Genomic DNA, 20474 nt, shown 5'->3' with positions numbered 1-20474 from the left:
TCCAAACTGGCTAGGCTCCCATCAAGCCAGAACATGAAGTAGGATCAAAACCCCTTGCCATTGACCTTGGCTTCTCATCAGTCCTCATTGTTCGCCATGATCAGAGAGTCCGGTTTTATCCCATGCTGTTTCAGTCACAGTCCAGCTGGCTTTGGTGAGCTCCCAATAGATCAGCCCCACTGTCTCAGTGGGTGGGTGCACCCCCCGTGGTCCTGACATCCTTGCTCGTGTTCTCCCTCCATCTGCTTCTCATTGGGACCTTGGGAGCTCAGTCCAGTGCTCCAGTGTGGGTCTCTGTCTCTATCTCCATCCATCACCAGATGAAGGTTCTATGGTGATATGAAAGATATTCGTCAGTAATGCTATAGGATAGGGTCAGTTCAGGTTCCCTATCCTCAGCTTCCCAAGGGACTAACTGGGGACATCGCCTTGGGCTCCTGGGAGCCACTCTAGGTTCCAGTCTCTTGCCAACACTAAGGTGGCTCTTTTAACTAAGATATGTGCTTCCCTGCTCCCCTATCCAACCTTCCTTTATCCCAATCTTCCTGTTTCCTCAAGTTCCCCCAATCCTCCCCTTCTTACTTTTCTCTCCCTGTCCCCCCTTATCCCCAACCCACCCCACCCCCAAGAACCCCGCAACAGAGAAGTTTTCTATAGTGTTAGAGGGCTGGGGTGATCCCGACACTGGAGCTTTGTCCATCTCAGCACAGCCATTCTCCATGGAGTTTCCAATAGGAGCAGCAGCGTACTGCACGTCTCAAAGGAGAGGTGGGGGATGCTTCCCCATTGATCAACTCACCTTCATTCTTTGGCAGAATTCTCTGTCCCACTTTGGACTATGCAAGTTTCTTATGCACAAACCATGTTTCTCCTTGCTATTTGCGCACGTTTCCTGTCTGTTTCACAGTGTGTCCTTCAGCTTTTCCTCCCAACATATTCCTTTCAGGTGACTTCTATTTCTCCACCTGCCAGCATTAGTTACTGCCGTTGTCATACTTTACTTTTGTTACTTGCCTTTTCACCAGTCAGCACACCACTGCATTCCCTTCTGCCTTCATTTATTGTTTAATTCCCATTATTAGAATGTATGCTCCATGAAAGCAAGTTTCATCTATGTGTTTTTTCGTGCCATGTCTTTGAAGGTAAGAAGTTCCTGGCACCTATTAGGCTCAATTATTACTTATAATAAGTGACAGGGTAGAGGGATACGCATTGCATCCCACTGCTCGCGTCTAATAAGTTCACACTGCATTTACTAATTTGTTTGAGATTTTTTTTTTGACATCTCATCAGCCGAGTGGTTTTCTATCAAGTGCTTGTATTTAATTCTCTGCAATCCCTTCCATGCTGTAGTATAAACAATTTATGCATGGCTATCATATTAGTGAATCAGTTGGGGAATGTTAGAGCTAATTCTTTTTCATCTGGTAAACATCACCCTAACTTTTCCTGCACTAGACATTAGGCCCTCATTAGTTTTCAATTTCCTCTAAATAGTTCTGGATGGAAGACAAAAGCGTCTCCTCTAGCTCTTTGCAGCCAAGTTATAATAGAGTGAGTGTGAGGTACGTAGAGAAGCGTTTATTTCACTTTTCCTCTAACGGCTTGTTGCCCATTTTCAGACCCCTTTCCAGCCCCTTTTATTAGCTTCAAACACTGAGAATGGTTCTATAATCGTGCAGACAATTATTGGGAATCCATGTGTCCATTTTGGGGCTTCCCTGAGTCCAGATGATCTGTTCTTTATTGGGTATGTGCTGACCATTACAGACAGAAAGAGCCCCCTTCCCCAGCTGCTCTTCCTAATGTACAGAAGCCTTCTTTCTCAGTTCATTAAGTTTAACCTCAGGCTATTGCTACTTCGCCAGATACCTCCTCTTTGTCGTTGCTATTCTTTTGGCACGTCCAAAGTTGGATCTTGCATTAGCAACATTGATCCAGGAAGTTTTCATTTTTTAAAAGTCTCTTTGTGAGAGAGGGGTTTAGGTTGAATAGCTTGCTTTCTCCAAAGACAGATAGCTAACATTTTTTCCTTTTATTTATATGGATGAGCCTCAGTTATGATTACTTTTAAAGCCATCTTTACAGGTGCATGAGTTGGAGGAAATAATTTAAATTTCATCCTCTGTCAAAACTCTTGAGTCAATTTCTAATCAATGGTTGATCTATTTAGAATGAATAAATTGGGCTCTGGGTGTAGTTTGGGCATAGATAATCTCAAAATTGATTGTCTAGCATGTGCAAGGTCATTTGTTGCATCCCCAGCACCACACAATTAAGTTAGTTGTATACAAAAGCATATAAATAGATATATGATCGATTAAAAACTAAATGGCTTCATGGTCATTAACAAAGCATAATTGATAAATTTTTAATGTGTCTGTGATTTTCCACTCACCGTTGACCTTTCTGATGGAGAAAAAAGTTAAACGAATATATGTACAAGATTTTGTGTTACTCATTTACCAGAATTTAGCATTTTGTTATGTCTGCCTATTGCTGAGTTTTTAGAATTCTGTAGCTATAAACTTGTTCCAATAAGTATCACTCCAGCATTAACACTGTGTGGATGCTTTACAATAGCCATTCATTTACCTGTCATCTCCTTCATACATGTGCACACACATACATAATACAGAAACATAAATATATTGTGTTATCCTGCTAACATATTTTCTTCTCTCTCTCATATATATATGTATATATATATACACACACACACACAAACATATTTCTATGTATTAGAATAAGTTCTGAGAACTGAAATTATTAGGTCAAAATTATTAATTTCAATTAACATAGTGTTGACATTGCTTCTTCTTGACTTATATTTAATTGCTAATTAAAGTGAAACTTTAAAATACTTTTTATTTTTGTAAGATAATATACTGTGGAAATTTATTTTCTAATCTATTGGGTCATCTCCTCAGTATATCAGTTGGTTTTATTTCCTTTTCTTACCAGACCTGGCAAAACATGCAGATTCCAGTGTTCGCAGGGGTAGGTATTGCTCTTATTAATTCCATACAACACATTTTCCCTCCGCACGGCATTGCACTAAAAAAAAAAAAAAGATATTGTATCAAGCTGTTGCTTCATCTCCTTTGAATGTGAGTTCCATAATTGCATTTAACTGTTTCTGACTAGGAATGCTTTTTGAAAGCCACATGATACTTAGATTGAAGAGGATTCTACCAAAGACTTTAGTTTTTATTGCTGAACAAATATTTCCATAATTATTTTTTGCCAGATCTGGCCTCTGTCTCTCCCTTTATAAATCATTATGGGGAAATTTTTAATTTTATTTTCCTGTGATCCCCCAGCCTGTCCAAATGCACGCTGAAGAGTCTTTTCCAGGAGCACCAGAAGCCATCAGTGATTAATCTTTGTGTGAATGTATTTCTTCAAGCCACATTCCACAGAAGCATGACAGTATCACCAGGAGAAAAGGGGCGGAACTCTTTCGTGAAGAAACAGTGCAATGTGATAAATGTTGGGAAAAAGAATGTTGTTGGCAATTATGAACACATACGTCTTTCCTAAAGAGAACTCGTGAAATGAGCAGTGACCCATGAGCTGTCTGTAGATCAGCCGAGGGGGTCAGTGGGGATATGGTTGACAGGATTTTCTGTCAACTCACTGTGTTTACAGAAAACAGAAGTGTTCCCTCACTGTTCCTCAACATGCATGCTTTGTCTTCCACTCCACCCTCCGGACTGACCAGCTGACTCTCAGTTTGAAATTTGTTATACTTTTCAGGGAAGTCACATCACTATTCCACATTGCTTTCTCTGTGGAATGAACTTATTCTTTGGTTTATTAGTGTGTTTCATGGTTGCTGAATGGCTGTCTCTATACTCCCAAAGCAATATTTGAGCGTTTGGGAATCACTTTGATTGGCCCAGTGCTTTGTTTTGCTTTTGTTTTTCTATTGTCTTTTGCACTGAAACAAATAGCACATAATTTAATCATTACTGACTCAAAAACTAATTAGTTTACGACTGAGTAGAACAATTAGACTTCTTTTATAGTTTGGAATACAGGCTTTGTTTTTGAATTTTCAATTGTCCCTTTCTTCATTTTCCAGCATTCTGAGATCTCTGACACTGCCCCCCACACCCCCGTGGTATTAGATGTGTGTCTGAGTTAAATAAATCCCAGGAGAAAGTACAAGGGAACTCTCCTTACAGACTTTACTCTCACTGTGTTTTCAAATCAATGGTACTGCCGACTCAGCTCTTTGATGCTCTGTAGTGCCAGCTTCTATTCTGTTTATACCACATGTTATGTTTGTGTATTATAACTTAGACAGACAGAAATACACAAGTAAGAGTGTTCTCAACAGTAGAGTGTCAAAACTGGGAACTTTGGAGGAGTTTTTTTGGTTTCTAAACCCCTGCAACCTCTTTGTGTGGAATCCCGTATAGTTTTGGATGACTTCATCAGTCTCCTACGCCTAGGCTCCACCTTATTTCTTGCTATGTTTGTGCTCAGTTACACGCTATTCATGACTGTGCACCTTATTAATTAACTTCATTAATTAGGCATTCACTAATTGATTATTCTTACTGTGTGTTGAGCATCATTCCAAGCAAGGGATAAACAGATAAGTTTCTCTCCCATGCGTAGAAATGGAGGTGGTGGCATCAGCAAGCAAAATAAAAAGAAAATAAGGAGACAAGGGAAATTAGGAAAATATTTATTAAAGCGAAGTAAAGAGAGTGTGAGGGTAGAGTGACTGTGGTCATCATGGCGAGCTTCTCAGAAGAGGTGGCATCTGACTGGAGACCCCACAGGAAGCAAGGGGCTGCTGAATAAAGAGAAGACTTCTGGGTCGAGGTGAAGATTCTTGTGATGTCTTTGACCCGCCCTGGCTCTTACATTCCCCCGACCTCTCTTCGGCAGAATTCTCTGAGCTTGGGCAATGTTTGACTGTGGTTCTTTGCATCTGTTTCCATCAGTCACTGGATGGATGCTTTCTAACAGTAGGAGTAGTCAGTCATCAGTCTTATCACAGGAGATGACCAGTTCATGTTATGTATCCACTATTGCTAGGAGTCTTAGCTGGGTTGCAGGTTCATGGGAGTTTCCTTTGCATTAAGTTTCTACTTAACCCCAACATGCCCCACACCATTTCTAGTCATCCCTTTCAGTAGTCTCTCCCTCCATCCATCCCCTAACCAGACCCCTCTAGTTCCCATCCCCACCAGCCCCTTGTCCACACAAGAAATGTCTTGTATTTCCTTTCCAGGGAGATTCATGCCTGCCTGCCTTGGGCCCTCCTTGTTATCTAGCCTCTCTGGCTTTATGAATTGTAGCATGGTTTTCCTTTACAGCTAATATCCACTTATGAGTGAGTGCATACCATATTTATCTTTCTGTGTCTGGGTTATCTCACTCAAGATGATTTTTTTTCTAGTTCCATCTATTTGTTTTCAAATTTCCTGATGTCATTGTTTTTAACAGCTGAATAATACTCCATTGTGTAAATGTACCACATTTTCTTCATCCACTCTTTGGTTGACTTTTAAAGAGAAACCTAAATTTCTCAAACTTTTTATATTGGAATTGCAAATAAATGACAAATATAAAACAAAGAACTGTAAAAGACTTGGATAATCACTAAATAGATGTTTTTATCGATGCATAAGAACCAGATGATGCAAATAAAAGCACAGACCCACATAGTTAGAATGAAAATGACTTCGGATTTATGTCTGTCAGCAATATAGATATTTACAAATAACCCATATGAAAATGTAGAAAAGCACATTACATCTCCACGCGCCATCCCATAGCTGCATTAAGCTCAGTGACAGAGTTTGCCAATCTGCAGTTGTTTGTACATAGACATTTTGTGCATTAAAAATAAGTATACATAATTTAAAATAAATTACATTACACAATTTACAAAGTAATATTAACAAAAAAGTTCACAGACAGTTGCCTCCTTACTACAGCAAAATAAATATTCAGGTAGTTAAATTGACAAAAGTGTACCCACTTACAGTGATATAATTTAAAGAAAGAATGAGTATAAATGTAATAAAATTATATTTTACAGCAATGGATACTGATCTCTTCAAAAATTCTGTGATAAAAGGAGCAGAAAAAAGTACCAGAGAAGGAATCTAAATGTTTACTTAAAAAAAAAAAAACAAAGCACAAGCTATCCAGGGAGCTTATTGAGGCTCAAAATTAGTTAATAAATAAATAATTACTTAAATAAAAAAATTAACAACTACAAGACAGAACAATAAAACTTATAATCAGTTATATTCTAAGTAAAGTAGGTTTTTGCCCACTGACAAGGTGGCTTGGTTCAGATGTTTGCAAGTTTCTGGTATGGTTTGACACAGCAGAATAAAAATGCAAATTTAAATCTATTTGTTTAACATTTTTTTTAATTCTTTTACTATTGCAAACATAAGCACTTCCTACTGTCTTTATTACATAAGGATGATTTTTATCACACTGCAAATATCTTATTGATAAAAAAAAGAAATAAAAGAAAAAAAAAGCCACTTACTGGGTCCACACCTCAGTGTTAGAAGCCTGTGCCAGGACTTCTGAAGGCGGTGGGGTGGGGGTGAGGTGGCTATCATGAGGAGAAGAGGGAGATTCTGTTCTCACACCCAAAGTAGACCCTGAATGCTCAAGTGTGCTCTGCAGAAATTCTTATAGACTAGTTCAGGGGCTGCTGGCTCCCTCCTTCCTCCGTGCAAGAGAACTGGACAGAATACATTCGAGATGAACTTAAAAACATTACAAATATCGAGATTCCAGGATGTTTCTGCAAATCTATTCAGGCTTTAACTCTCCCTAGAATTAGGCCCTCCTTTTCATTCATTATGGATAGATACAGACTTTTCCACTGTTGTGCAAAGTGGGGAGTGAACAAAGATTTTTAGATAAAATTGGGAGAATAAGAGGATACTGGCTAATAACAATGTAAGTATAGAAGTCGACATTTTCACACTGAAGATTTTCTATTCTTCTCTTGGCATGCCACCTGCATGACTCTTCTTTACTCTTTATTACTCTTTATTCATTGCTATGATAAGGGTAGTCCACTTAAATAAAAAATGTTTACACTCTAATTGATGTTTGTGTTTCAATAGGAAGCATTAATAGATGTGCTTCCTTGTAAAATTCTGGGCATGTTTAGTGGAAAGAGGTTTGGAAGGAAGTAGACAAGGCTGTAACAACCAGTAGGAGAGTAAAGTTGGAGAGACTAGGCAGAGAGAAGCATCACACAGAACCAAGGATACAGAAGTCAGAGGAGGTAGGTGCGAGGGAAATGCTGCCTCTTCCTCCAGAAGCAATGGCTTTATCTTGGAATATTCAGGAACTTAGTGATTCTGATTAAGCCACTGTGACAATTGTCACCTCTTACAGCATGTTCTGATACTTAGAGCCCCTATGGAGAAGGACTAAGCACACTCATAAAGGATCTATAGCCAAGTGCCTCTCACAAAGCAAACTTTTCTTTTGGATGTCTTAGTAATCTATGCATACAAAAGCCATTGCTAATTTTAAGTGCCCAGCAGAGTGTCTTACATGAGATAACTCATTAAGTATGTCTTCTTATAAGTAGTTTGTGCTTTATTTTATAAATGACATGCTTCAGCGTACTCCTTTTCAATTAGCTTAAGCTACACTCAAGAAGTTTTGAAATAGAGCTTATTTATAGTCAGTATATTGGATGGCACTGATGATAGGCAAATCAGTCCCTTTCAAGCAGCCATGCCATGCTGCTCCTTCTTGGAAAGTCCAACATAATTATATAAATGCCTGCATTTGTCCTGTCTTTTAAAAATCAAGTAGAAAATCTCCCTCCCTCCCTTCCTTCCTTCCTTCCTTCCTTCCTTCCTTCCTTCCTTCCTTCCTTCCTTCCTTCCTTCCTTCCTTCCGTCTTTTCCTCCCTACTTCCTCCCCTTTTCCCTCTCTTCCTGTCTGCCTCTCCTTTCATTTCTGTCCATAGAATTCTTTTGAAAGGCAAAGGGCTCAACAGACAAGTCTTTACTGTTTACCTCCTGAATTATTAGATGAACCAAAAGAATAAAATTCTGGTGAAATTCCAATATTTATTTCCCTATAAACTCAATAAAGACATATATACATGAATATAATAATCATCTATTTTGTTCAAATTATCCAAATGGATACATTCTTCTTTCCACATTCCTAACAAGAATCCATGCGATATCAATTTATCCTGATACTGAATATCCAATGTTTCTCCAATATTAATGTGGTGTTTTAAATAAAATTATTTGTTCATAAACACCTTTCATCTTCACAATATTTTATAACTTTTGATTTCTTATTATATCCTATGTAGGAGAACACTGATTTGTCATTATAATTAATCACATTTTATAAAATATCTTAAGTGTAGTTTGTGTAAGGCAAAAATTTTTATCCCCCTTCTCAAGATCATTAGGTGTTGCCCATATTTAATCAGATTGTTATAGTATTTCACCCAATCAGAGTAGATTATGTTTCAACTATTTTGGACAGACAGAGTTTATTTTATCCAAAGAGATTAACTTGAGGATTATTCGGAAGACCTCTGATGTGTGTGTGTGTGTGTGTGTGTGAACAATCACAGTTTTAGAATAACAACATTATTTTTCTTCCTCTTCATGTTTTACCTCAACTAAATCCTTGACTTAAAGTAAAGCTCACCCTTCTCTCTGCTCTCTTTAAAACGATATGTATCATCTAAAGCCTTACTTTTGGAATCAATAAGAAACACTTATCATGGTTTTTCATATTGAATTATATATAACGATTTTCATTTGGGGGATTACAACATTTTCTTAGTCAGAATTCTTCTGTAATCTTTGCAGGAAAAGCTGTTATAACGGACAGCAGAGGGAGCTCAGACCCAGTCTATGAAGGTAACTACCTCATCACCCAAATCAGCAATGTAGACTTGTTTAAGATTAAAAACAAACAAAACAAAACAACAAAACCCAAAAGGTGTTTACTGTATTTAAAAGACTGGAAAGCATAATGGTCCCTTCCAGAGGCTATTTGTAGTAGTTACTGCCAGAAATGAGTGACTGTTGTTTTCATTTCACAGTTTAACTTCTTTTATAGAAGAAGAAAGTAAGATAGATTCCACAGTGGCATTTCCCAGGCTATGCTAGTAAACATAGAACCACCTCCCCAACAATCACTAAGTAATGACTATAAATTGTTACCTGTGAGATTAAGCCTGGTAGACAGAGAATAAACAACTGAGAACTAGAGATTGCATAATGTCGAATCAGCTCTGAAAACACACCTAGAGTGTAGGGTGTGTATATATAGCCTTTTTTTTTTTTTTTTTTTTTTTTGGTAAAGGAAGTTCTATTGGAAAACAGTAATGATGTTCTTTTTGCTGACGAGTTTCTTCTCTGGTGACACTGCACAGTGGCAGTGTTGTGAGCTCAACTACAGACTTGACTGAAAACATTTCCTGTTTGATCTTTTGCTTAAAAGATTTGTGACCCTTGCTCTAGAGACTTAAGCAAGCTCTGGATGAGATCATTCACTCCTCTTTTTTTTTTAAATTTCAGGTTATAAAATCATACTTCCTTAGATTTCAGCCATGAGAACAGCAAAAGATCATGGCTATGAATTCAGCCTACACGGCAGAATGTCAACCTCACGCCAAAAAAGCAAATCAAGAAGAAAGAAAAGCTAACACATAAGTTTGATTTTTTTTGTTAAAAAAATCATTGATACATTATTTTCCCCATCTGCTCAAAATTATGAAGATAACCATTCCTTTTTTCTTTTCTTTTCTTCTTCTTTTTTTAAACAAAGGTAACAAATATATAAATCTTATCAGAAACAGCCTTCCAAGAGCAACTGTAACCCAACCAGGGGATTCCACCTTTTGGAGGTTGGTGTGTTAGGGATTTCAACACTTGAATTCTTCCTGTGTTGTCAATTTCATAATGGCTGTAGTGAGAAGGAAGAGTGTAGACAGCAGATGTCATAGCAGATTCAATCCTGTTACCATCAAGACTGAACTAACTCTCTTCAAAGTACAAACTCTTGCAAATGTCTCCACAGCACTCTTGGCACAGATATCTTCATCCCATATGAAAAGAGGCAGTTTCTATGGCAATACTGGTTAAGTGCCTATCATGCTGCACTAATATAGTGCAAAATGTGCCTTCCATACAGCAAAAAAGATGTAGGCAACCAGTGTGAAATTAGGGAAAGTAGAAATGTATTAATACACGCTTATTTGTTTTCTAGACAATAACCACTATAAAATCCCGAACTTGCGGATTCTGTCTTCTAAGATACTAGTACGTGTCCAGCATTCACACATTGGAGAGAGACAAGAATAGTCTTTTAAAAGAGTTTGTTTCTGAAACGCAGGCCAATAAAAGCCACCATCATTCGTGAAGATGCTATATTGTTCAATGTATTTTCCCTCTAGTATAGGACTTACGTCATCTTCACTGTTAGAGGTTGATTATTAACAAGTATATAAGATGACATCATAATGTAACTCATTTGATCAAATATATGTATTGTTATGCTTAAGTGTAGAATTGTAAAGCGTTCATTATGAACTGTTCATGCTAGAAAGTTTTGTGGGTTAGTGTTGCAAGCAGTCTTGCATGTGGCTTCCCACTTGGCCAATTTCCTCACTGATTTTCAGAGATTGAAGTGTCTCCTTCTTCAATCGGTAGATTTCAGGAAAGATGATACAAAACTCTCAAGACACAACATGCATTCCACTGCATCTCTTAAGATTCTCAAGGTTGACTCTCTGTATGTCAGTGGTTTTGTCTTGAATATTGCCAGTGGGAGTAGAGTTTTCTCTTTTTTTCCCCCTTAATGATGGTGTTCATAACAGGTAAAGTTAATTTACTCAACACATTTCAATACTGATACTGTGGCCCCTGGATGGCTACTACAAAGGCAAAAGGCCAAGTCTGGTTGTTTCCAGGAATACTCAGTGTTACATATCGGCATCTCCATCATAGGCTAAGGTTAAAGGTTTGAGGCGATTGTTTTGTCGTCTTTGGGGTTTCTTTGGCTTTTTGCTGTAGGAAATTCAGGAAAAAAAATGAAGAAAGAAAGTCAGTATTTCATGTTAAATATTATTGTTTGAATAAAAAGCAAAACAAATTGGCTGATCTAAGTTGTCTCTTTTCTAGCCTGCCTTTTAGACTATGACTTTGTGATCTCTGAGTTTCACAGTTTCAAGAAACTGTGTTATAACTATTTTGTAAAAGCCAGATTATTCAATTTCCTGATTGATAAGAATATAAGTAATAATATAATATATTTTGGGTTTGTCCAGAAACTTCTAAAAATAATGCACACTTATTTAAAAATACATTAAATTTGTGGGGCAACTAGCAGTGGAACCAGTATTTATCCCTAGTGCATGAGCTGGCTCTTTGGAGGCCATTCCCTTTGGTGGGATGCTTTGCTCAGCCTAGAGACAGGAGGGAGGGCCTTGGTCCTGCCTCTAGTGATGTGGCAGATTTTGTTGACTCTCCATGGGAGGAGGCCTTATCCTGTCTGAGGGATGGATGCTGGGTGGGGTGTGGAGAAGGTTGGGGGAGTGGGAGGACTGGAGGGAACTGGGATTGGTATAAAATAAGATTCTTTCATAACATCTTCCTCTAGGGAAAATTCAATGTAATATATATATATTACACACCATTCATGAAACGCAATATTCTATGTCATTTATTCATGAGAAAATTCTTGGGAAAAAATGACCTCGAACAGTTCTGACTCATTGCCACAATCTGAATGACTCAGACAAGGCAGGCAGAGTTCAGATTCTCTAATCTTAAAGTTTGTGTTCTCTGTTTGGAAGTTTGTGTGAAGTTGGAAGAAATAGAGCAAGTGCATTTCACACACTAGCCTGTTCCTGTGGTACTGGGAACTGAAAGGGTTTTCTTTGAAATAACAATCTTATCTACCCTTCTAGATTTAGAAACCTTTACTCACTCACCAAGCTAGATAAATCATGGAGACGACAAAGACGAACAGCACAAATGCCCCTGCTGCGACACCGTAAACCCAGGTCTTTAGTCTCCCATCTGAGAAGAACAGATATAATATTGGTGTATATTAGTCTGGAACATATAGGGCAGGTTTGAATATGACCCCTGATCATTCACATGTGATCCCGGGTTCAAGACTCACATTGAAGTTTTTCCTAGTACAGGCGCCACTAATGGAAAGCAGCTACGAGGGGTTAGGCAGCACCGCATTCAAGGCGAATTAGCAATGGAAACAGTCGAAAAGCGACCGATTGTGTTTACGTTCAGGTGCGGAGTTCATGCCGAAATTTTTTATATGAAATCTTATCTCAGATTCATTATGTGCATTGTTCTACCCACTTATGCTTTGACTTTTTCCACCTATATCAGGAATGGTGTATTATATTAAAAAGATAAAAACAGTGCAGCTTTTGAGAAATTCATAAACCTAGAGTAGATGCCAGAGGGTATTTGACCATTTGTTGTGGTTTCAACTGTTTCGTATCAGATGAAGCTTAACATATTAACTTATTTGTTTTGCAAATACAATCTTTTATCTATTCTATACTTGTACTGTGCATAACAATAATAGAATTGGAAGAAATAATGACACAGAGTAACAAGCAAAGGATGTTTAAATGTGTCTTTGTTAACTATGTAATATTTGCAATTTCTTGCGACAGGCACAACTTTAGTTCAGATTTGGGCTCGTTGTCCTTGAAGTCTTAGGCTCTGAGTAAACTTCAAATGTCCATTGCTAGGGATGATATTGTCTAACTTAATTTGATGGAGACATTTGTATACATTGTAGGCAATAAGTATGTACAAGTGTGCACTCAACACTCAAATCACAATAAGATATGAGTATAAAAATTACATGTGGACAACAATGACTCTATGGAGATTTATCCAATACTCATAATGAATCAAATGCAACTTAATACTAGGTATTTTGTTTATTATAGGTCCAGTTGTTGGAAACCAATTCAGCTGAAATTCTAAATAAAAATGTTTTATTCCCTGTTTATTTCCTCTTTCTTTCTCTCTTTCTCTCTCTCCCTTCTTTTTGAATTGAGTTTAAAATCAAAAGGACTACTACTAGGTTTCTTTGCTGTGAAAATTATTTAACAAATATTCAAAAATCAAAGGGTGTTTTTTTTTTTCAGAATATGTGCCTCCTTACTATTTTGACATGTTCATCTTGGGGAAATTATTAAACAAAATGAAAAGGATACTTTTATTTAAATTGAGCAAAGTGTTCTCATTTTGCAGTAGATATCTGCTTTGATCTTTATTAAGGTCAAAATTGCTAAGTTTATTGTAATTTGGTAATTTGCTCCCCTAGCTTGGAGAGGAGAATTTCTAACATTTTAACAGACAAATCAGTTTTTCAAAACTCAATTGTGTTTTCAGCTAAGAATGTAATAAAAGTAGTGATTATACGGATAAAGGTAATCAACCAAGGTATTTAAAACACCTTAAAAATTCAATATTGGTTTTCTAAAAATGGAAATACTTTTACTTAACAAATCATAAATAGATAGAAGTATGCTAGTTACACAACTTTCTCCCTTCATTCCTCATGTTTCTAATGAAATAATAAAGTTGATTATGTTTGACTTTGCATGGGTGTTCTCCAGGTGAGAAAGAGAATCCATGTTGCTTACGGAACACTAGTAGGGCACTTTTTGAACCTGGAGATAGGTGTGTACTGTCTATTCCAGTTAGAGAAAGTATACAAAGTGGAGCATAGCACTTTTTTCAAGCCTGCAGGCTTGTTCCTGTGCAGATCAAGTCCATTCCTGGATAAACTAAGAGCATACATTGTAATATGACAATGGTTTGATCCGTGTCCAAGTGTGATCATCCCATTAGGAAGGGAAGGGTCTAACCCTGTCTCTGTATATTTGCACTAGTAAGGATTCCGAGGGATTGGCAAACATTAACGTTTGGAATGTTACTTCCATCCGAGCACCCTGTGACATGGGATTGCATTTGTCTTGGTCTTTGTGAAGGTTCACACCACAAACTGTATGTTTAAACCGAAAACTCCAAATGTCTTTGTAGTCTTATTTGTCCTTGTTGTAATTGAAAACAAATTTTTCCTCAATATTTTCATTATTATATTGAATATATAATATTCAATGTGTATTTATTATACTTATAACTTTAGGACTGGGCTTTTGATAAATAATATCAACACTAATTTTTTTTCTGGAAAAAGTAATTTCAATTCTACACATTTGCAGCATGGATTCTTCTTTCTATAGGAAAATGAAATTACATAAAGCCAACTGCAATGTTAAAATGAGTAAATGGGCTAAGAAATAATCATTTATTTGAAAATCCTTGGTTGTTAAAAAATGCTGTGGCATTGTTACTGGTATAATGTTTAAGTAAAGAATTTTGTGTTCTTCACCTGGCCCAAACGGCTGTAGAAACCAGGTCCTGCCCCGTCCTGTTGGGTTAGTGGAGGGTTGGGTTGGGTGAACTGCCCGGCTGGTTTTGACATCGCCTCTTTTGTCCTCCACAGTGGGAATCACCACCACTGGGATAAGTGTACATTGCTCAAGGGTGCTGTTGGAGGACATGACTTCGGTGTACCCTTCTTCACAGCGACACACCTTCATCTGCAGGACAGGGAAGTTTACACTACACACTGGACACGATCTAGGAAAGTATCACTAAGCATATTCAGAAAAGGAGCATTAGGAAGCATTTTTAAGAGGACTGACGACATGCAACATCTGCCTTAGCTACCTTAACCCAGCCTACTCATGATACTGTGCCACGTCATTCTAAAGGTAAATAAAAGGAGTGCACTGAGAGTTGTTCACATAGTTTAAAAAAATGCTTCAAAGTGAATGGTTCCAGCCTTCAATCATGGCAATCTGGGACAGGGGAGGCATTGTACCAGAGACAGTGGGTGACAGTTGTTGGAGAAGGCTTGTCCACTTTAATGAATGTGCACATACCTCACTACAGTATGAGTGGGGTTGACTACAGGGTGGGTTACAAGACCTGTCGGCATCAGGCTGGCTCACCACCAAGCAGCCCCCTGCAGAATAGAAAATCATATTTTAACAAATGACTCCTCTTGCTGTAATAAACACATACACTCTTTTAGATTTGTCTTGGAAGTCTGAACCACTTTGGAAGTTACAAGAAGCTCTGTACTTCTGAAATGGCCGGCTAACCTCCATCACTTTCATTAGTAACTTGGGACCTTTATACCCAGATGACAGTGTTGTGGCTTGTGTTTTGCAAGCATCCAAGACACATTGCCAAGAGGCTTATTTTGTAGCTGCTATTTTTGAAACACCAGTTTCATATAACCTATTTCTGATAACAGTCAGAAAAAATAGGTCATATAATCTGTTTCCTCAAGCCAGGACCAGCAATTGAAAAGAAAAATATTTTAATTTTATTTTATTACTAAATACTTTTATTGACTACTCAGAATGATAGTTTTCACATCCCTTAAAGTAACTTTTCAATTTATTTAACCATTACACAAAAATACTTATTAGAATGCATATCTGTTTTTAAGGAAAATCACTGTTCTTGTGGCTAATTCCTGATACTTGTGGTTTCTAGAAAGAAGACCAATGTAACCAGCAAGTCTTTTGCTTGTGCTATTTTCCAATTTGCCATTGAAATTAATTTTCCTAGTTTAATTCTCACATACAATACAAACTGTGCATTGCCTGTTATTGCATTTTAAATACGGAAACTGTTGTCTGAAGATACAATATTGGGTGATGTAGGTGTGACCCATAGTTTCGAATTGTACTTACCCAGCTGAACAAAACTTTAGCCAAACAAATAATTTTTTTCATTTATGGAGCTCATAGTATTTTGGATCAATCAAAGGTTCCCAACATCAATTCTTTGTTTTTCCTTTAATCTTATAAATTCTTTTTAAAAAGTCTTCATTAATTGATTCTTTCATATTAAAATGCATATAATAATGCAAAACAAAAGCTATCACAACAAAAGCAGTTAGTCATTGTAAGGCACACATAGTTTAATGACCATACTGTCTATTACTAAACACAAGAAGAGAAAGAACAGCAGTCCCATGACGTCCTTACAGTGACAATCTGTAAATTACAGCAACTGATCCACAGAGATAATGTACTTACACCTGTTTTCATAGGGAACATCATCTAAACAGTGGAAGAAGAATGCATCTAGAGGTTATCGTAAATAATTCCACATTGGCTTCTTGGTAACAGAGAAAAATAATTGTATACATAGTTTCATGTATTAAAATAAATTAAAATGTGACATACTGATGAATCTTTAAATTTTGACTTAATTTTGATTTGGGAAATAGTCTCAATTTCAGTAGAGAAACAATAGAGTCAGAAGAAAAAGCAAGCAAATATTATTTGCTTCTATATTTGAAAAAAAGCAACCTTAGGAATCATTTAAAGAATGACGTATATTTCCTTCCAGGACCTGAGCTTAAAGAATGACCTATGTTCCCTTCCAGGACCTGAGCAAAGTGAATGGCACCTGGGACACTAGCTTTGGAATGGCTATCCTTCCCTGTCTGTGCTTTTTTATCCCCCATTTCTTTTACAATGGAGTTCGGGTTCATTGTTTTCATTTCCCAAATAATACTGTTCAGACAGCAAAGAGCTTCCTGGTGGGAATGTTTTCTATTATATATTATATGTCCACTGGGAGATGCTATTATCAAAGGCTTCTTGATGGAGTTTTTATTCACAAAAATTCTGTCTTCATAAGAATGCAGTTTTGCATTCTGTTCTGGCTTTTATAGGGAATAAATAAGTAATTAGGTTTCAATAAAGCTGGGCCCCTTGAAATTCGATATAAAAATTGATGTTTTCCAAGAAGCACATTGATCCTGGCTGAATCCTTTGATCTCACTGTATATATGAAAGATAAATCGCAGTGGACTTACTCAGGGTCAACCTGATGCATACTACTTTGTTTTTCTTGCAGAAGAGTTGAAACAAGAGCTTCCAGTCAGCAGGTGCCCTGGGCAGCTGACAGTCAACATTCCTCTTGCCTCTTATATGGAAATCCCTAATAACTAAATTATTTTAAGATGATAATAAAGGGATAACATTTTAAGTTTGTGTTTATGTGCCCTTCTGTTTCAGACCTTGATTTTTTTTCTATGAAATTTGCAGGCTATTCAATATAGATTCATCTTGAAGTCTTTCCTTTATGTTTGGAATGGGCCCTTGACTTTACTGAGCTCATACAAAGAACTTGTATATTAAAGAAGTCCATTGGGGATATCTTTCAAAAACCTTCTTTTGATTTTCTTCTTTGGAAGTATAATAATAGTTTGTGATGGGAACATAGTAAATGTCCCTCTCAGATGCCCTGGGTTTGATTTTACTGGTAAATCTTTCTTATTAATCACCAAAATGTCTTCATAATAGATTTGATAATTTAGGTATATTATGTTTATATGTGTATTCTACCTTGGCCTGTATCATTTTCAAAGCACACAAGCAGAAATACTGAAAGGCATAATTATTATTTTCTTTTCATATAGTAAGTTGTTAATGTATAAAATCTCTAGGGAAAGCAGGAAATCACTTATATTCATTTATTAGTGCTAAGTAGTATTGCAATGAAATACAGTCTAATGTCTAAAGGTGACAGAGAAGAGAGAACTTGAAGTTGTGGTTCACGCCCTTACTCCCAGCACTCGGGAGGCAGAGGCAGGCGGATCCCTGTGAGTTCAAGGCCAGCCTGGTCTACAAGAACTAGTTTCCTCCAGGACAGGCTCAAAAGCTACAGAGAAACCCTGTCTGGAAAAAAAAAAAAAACACGAGAGAGAGAGAGAGAGAGAGAGAGAGAGAGAGAGAGAGAGAGAGAGAGAGAACTTGAGATATTTTATAATAAAATAATTGTCATTGGTCACCACACATGTACAACACAAATTCCTTGATTCCAACAGCGTGTTAACAATTCAGTGTCCTTTAGTAGTCAACTACACATGTGTTACAGGAATAAATGCAGAAAGTCAAGATACTGGTGTTTTACCTGTCACATTTACGCCATCTGACCTTTGACACCAGACTGTGCGAGAGGAGCCCTTCCAAGCGCTCGCCATCCACTTATACTCATAACACTGTCCATCTGCAGACAGAGCAAGCACTGATGTCGCATTACTCGGGACCACCATGAGAGAGGGTTATCAACGCATGCATGAACGACTGAAAGGGGACAGGAAGTCTGCTGCTGGGCTTCCTGAATGTTGCAAAACAAGTTTGATAAAACTGTAGTTGTCAACCTAAGTCCCCACTAATGTTCCAACATATCTTTTATGCTGCTACTTTATGCCAGACACTGGATATTTCTAAAGTTTTAGTTCATTTTTATTTTTTTTTACACACTGAAATAAGGAACACAGAGACACATCACAGAATAACTAACTGTAGAATATATTCAATTATTTATCATGTAATTCTAACAAACATTACCATTTAGCCATACTTGCTTTACTTTTCATTCGTTTGCTCATCAATAAAATGAGTTTAAGAACTTAGTATTGCCTAACATCATTTCCTGATCCTATCTTCTAATTTCCCAGCCACACCACATCATTCTGAGGTAAATATGTAGCTTTCCACATCATTTTTACTTTTTACTGTAAATATACTTATATGCATATTTTATTCAACATTACTTAATAAAATTAATACTTTATTCAAATTAACAGTTACTCAGTATTATGGATTTGCATCAATTATGATTTAGATATAATTCAGGACCTTATTTGTCATTGTTACAGATGAACTACCTCAATGTGATTTTAATGCAGATCTAGTCAATTTATTTTAACTGCCACATCGAGTTGCATTGTATCAGGTTTTATAATTTATTTGTTTTCATTGGTCATGTTATTTTAAATTAGTGCCATTAACATGCCCTGTTGGTCAGCCTGAAGCAAGTATATTGGTGCTTTAAAAATATAATTATCTAGAAAGGCAATCTCTGGTATAACTGCAGACAGCTGAAACTTCGCTGAATATTGTTCATATTTCACACTATATGGTGAACACTCAACTGTAGCCATGACTCTATTGCTCTCTCTCTACACACAGGAAGACTTAGAGTAACACATTTAATATATTTTTAATCAGTTTTGGCTGTATAAAAATCTATCTTATCATAATAACATAAGTTATTGATAAATAAAATTATCAAACAGTTTAAAGAATGTTTTGGATTTCTTCTGGTAGAAATGGCTTATTGCTATTTCAGGCATTTTATTTATTGACACCCATGTCTTTACTCACTTTTAAATAGTGATCATTAATGTGTGCATCAGGAAGCCCAGACTGTCTTGATGTTCCCCAACAGAGTGTGTAGTTCCATGTCCAGCTACATGCCTGGTGTAAGGCTAGATTTGCTATTTAGCCTATTCCACTACAGTGCAAGCAGTTCTGTCAGGGCTTAGAGTTGGTCATAAGAAAAGGCCACTGAAATCTCCTGTCCTTTTTGGTGCAGGAGAATTGTCTATAATCTGTCAATCATGTTTTAAATAAACGCTGATTGGCCAGGTAGGATGTAGGCAGGAAAACCAAACAGAAAGTAGAAATGATGTAATGAGAACAGGAGAATTCGGGGAAGGAGGAAGTTGATTCCTCCCACTCCTGCCCAGATCACCAAGGTAGCAGGATGTGATCTGCCCCACTGAAAAGGGTACTGAGCCACATGGCTAACATAGATCAGAAAAATGGGTTAATCAAGATGTGAGAGTTAGCCAATGAGAAGCTAGAGCTAATGGGCCAATCAGCTTATAATTTATGGAGAACTATGTGTGATTTTCTTTGAGGCTATACAGTTGTGGGGTACCGGGCTGGACAAAAACCCCCAAAACAAGCAAGCCAGCCCTTCATGTTATACCTTTTCTCATAATTTTTGTTTTCAAAATATTTCTTGGTTCTTTTTGTCTTTAATTCCCCCCAAATTAACCTTAATATCCACTTCTCAGATTGCCTTAATAAGCTTTTAAATCGCATGGAATTTGTAGGTAAATACATGTAAAATTCACGTTGTAGCACAGGAGCTACCCATGCATGAAATGGTCTACTGCACCAGTACTTTCGTCCTTTATTCATTTCAGCTCAGAGTTTATGGTTTCCCCACACATTTTTGTTAGACTTAGGTACAGCTTAAGTAAAGATGTTTTTCCTAGTGAAAACTTTATCATTGAATTTTTCTGACAAATAAAACTAATTATTTCAGTGATAGTTTTAAAACCATGCTTCCAAGTTTTCCTCTTACTTTCAAATACTTATATATTTAAGTGAATTATTATGAACATTTCCCCCAATTTTATTATACAGATTTTTATTGTACATGGTCTCACTGTCACATTTTATACTATATTAAATATGAATATGAAATTAATACATTTGAATTTGTAGTAATTAATAAATCCATGGCATAGATTTTCTA

At 36.9% G+C, this 20474-nt stretch overlaps 1 protein-coding gene across 1 annotated transcript in view; it reads right to left on the bottom strand.

The window, feature by feature from the left end:
* Window positions 1-5616: 5616 nt before the first annotated feature.
* The window catches only part of Thsd7a (thrombospondin type 1 domain containing 7A), a 402007-nt gene continuing 387149 nt past the window's right edge, over window positions 5617-20474 (bottom strand). Inside the window, exons 24-28 of the mRNA XM_050145877.1 lie at window positions 18051-18146; window positions 14993-15075; window positions 14437-14647; window positions 11987-12074; window positions 5617-11060 (exon numbers count right to left, since the gene is read on the bottom strand). Of these exons, the coding sequence (XP_050001834.1) occupies window positions 10976-11060; window positions 11987-12074; window positions 14437-14647; window positions 14993-15075; window positions 18051-18146 (563 nt within the window). The 3' untranslated portion in view covers window positions 5617-10975. The remainder of the gene's footprint in view (window positions 11061-11986; window positions 12075-14436; window positions 14648-14992; window positions 15076-18050; window positions 18147-20474) is intronic.

Source organism: Alexandromys fortis, unplaced genomic scaffold (genome assembly GCF_014885135.2).
Source record: "Alexandromys fortis isolate MF-2015 unplaced genomic scaffold, M_Fortis_MF-2015_v1.1 scaffold_34, whole genome shotgun sequence".
Lineage (NCBI taxonomy): Eukaryota > Metazoa > Chordata > Mammalia > Rodentia > Cricetidae > Alexandromys > Alexandromys fortis.
The sequence above is the reverse complement of the archived record's forward strand: the minus strand, read 5'-3'. Positions and strand labels throughout refer to the sequence as shown.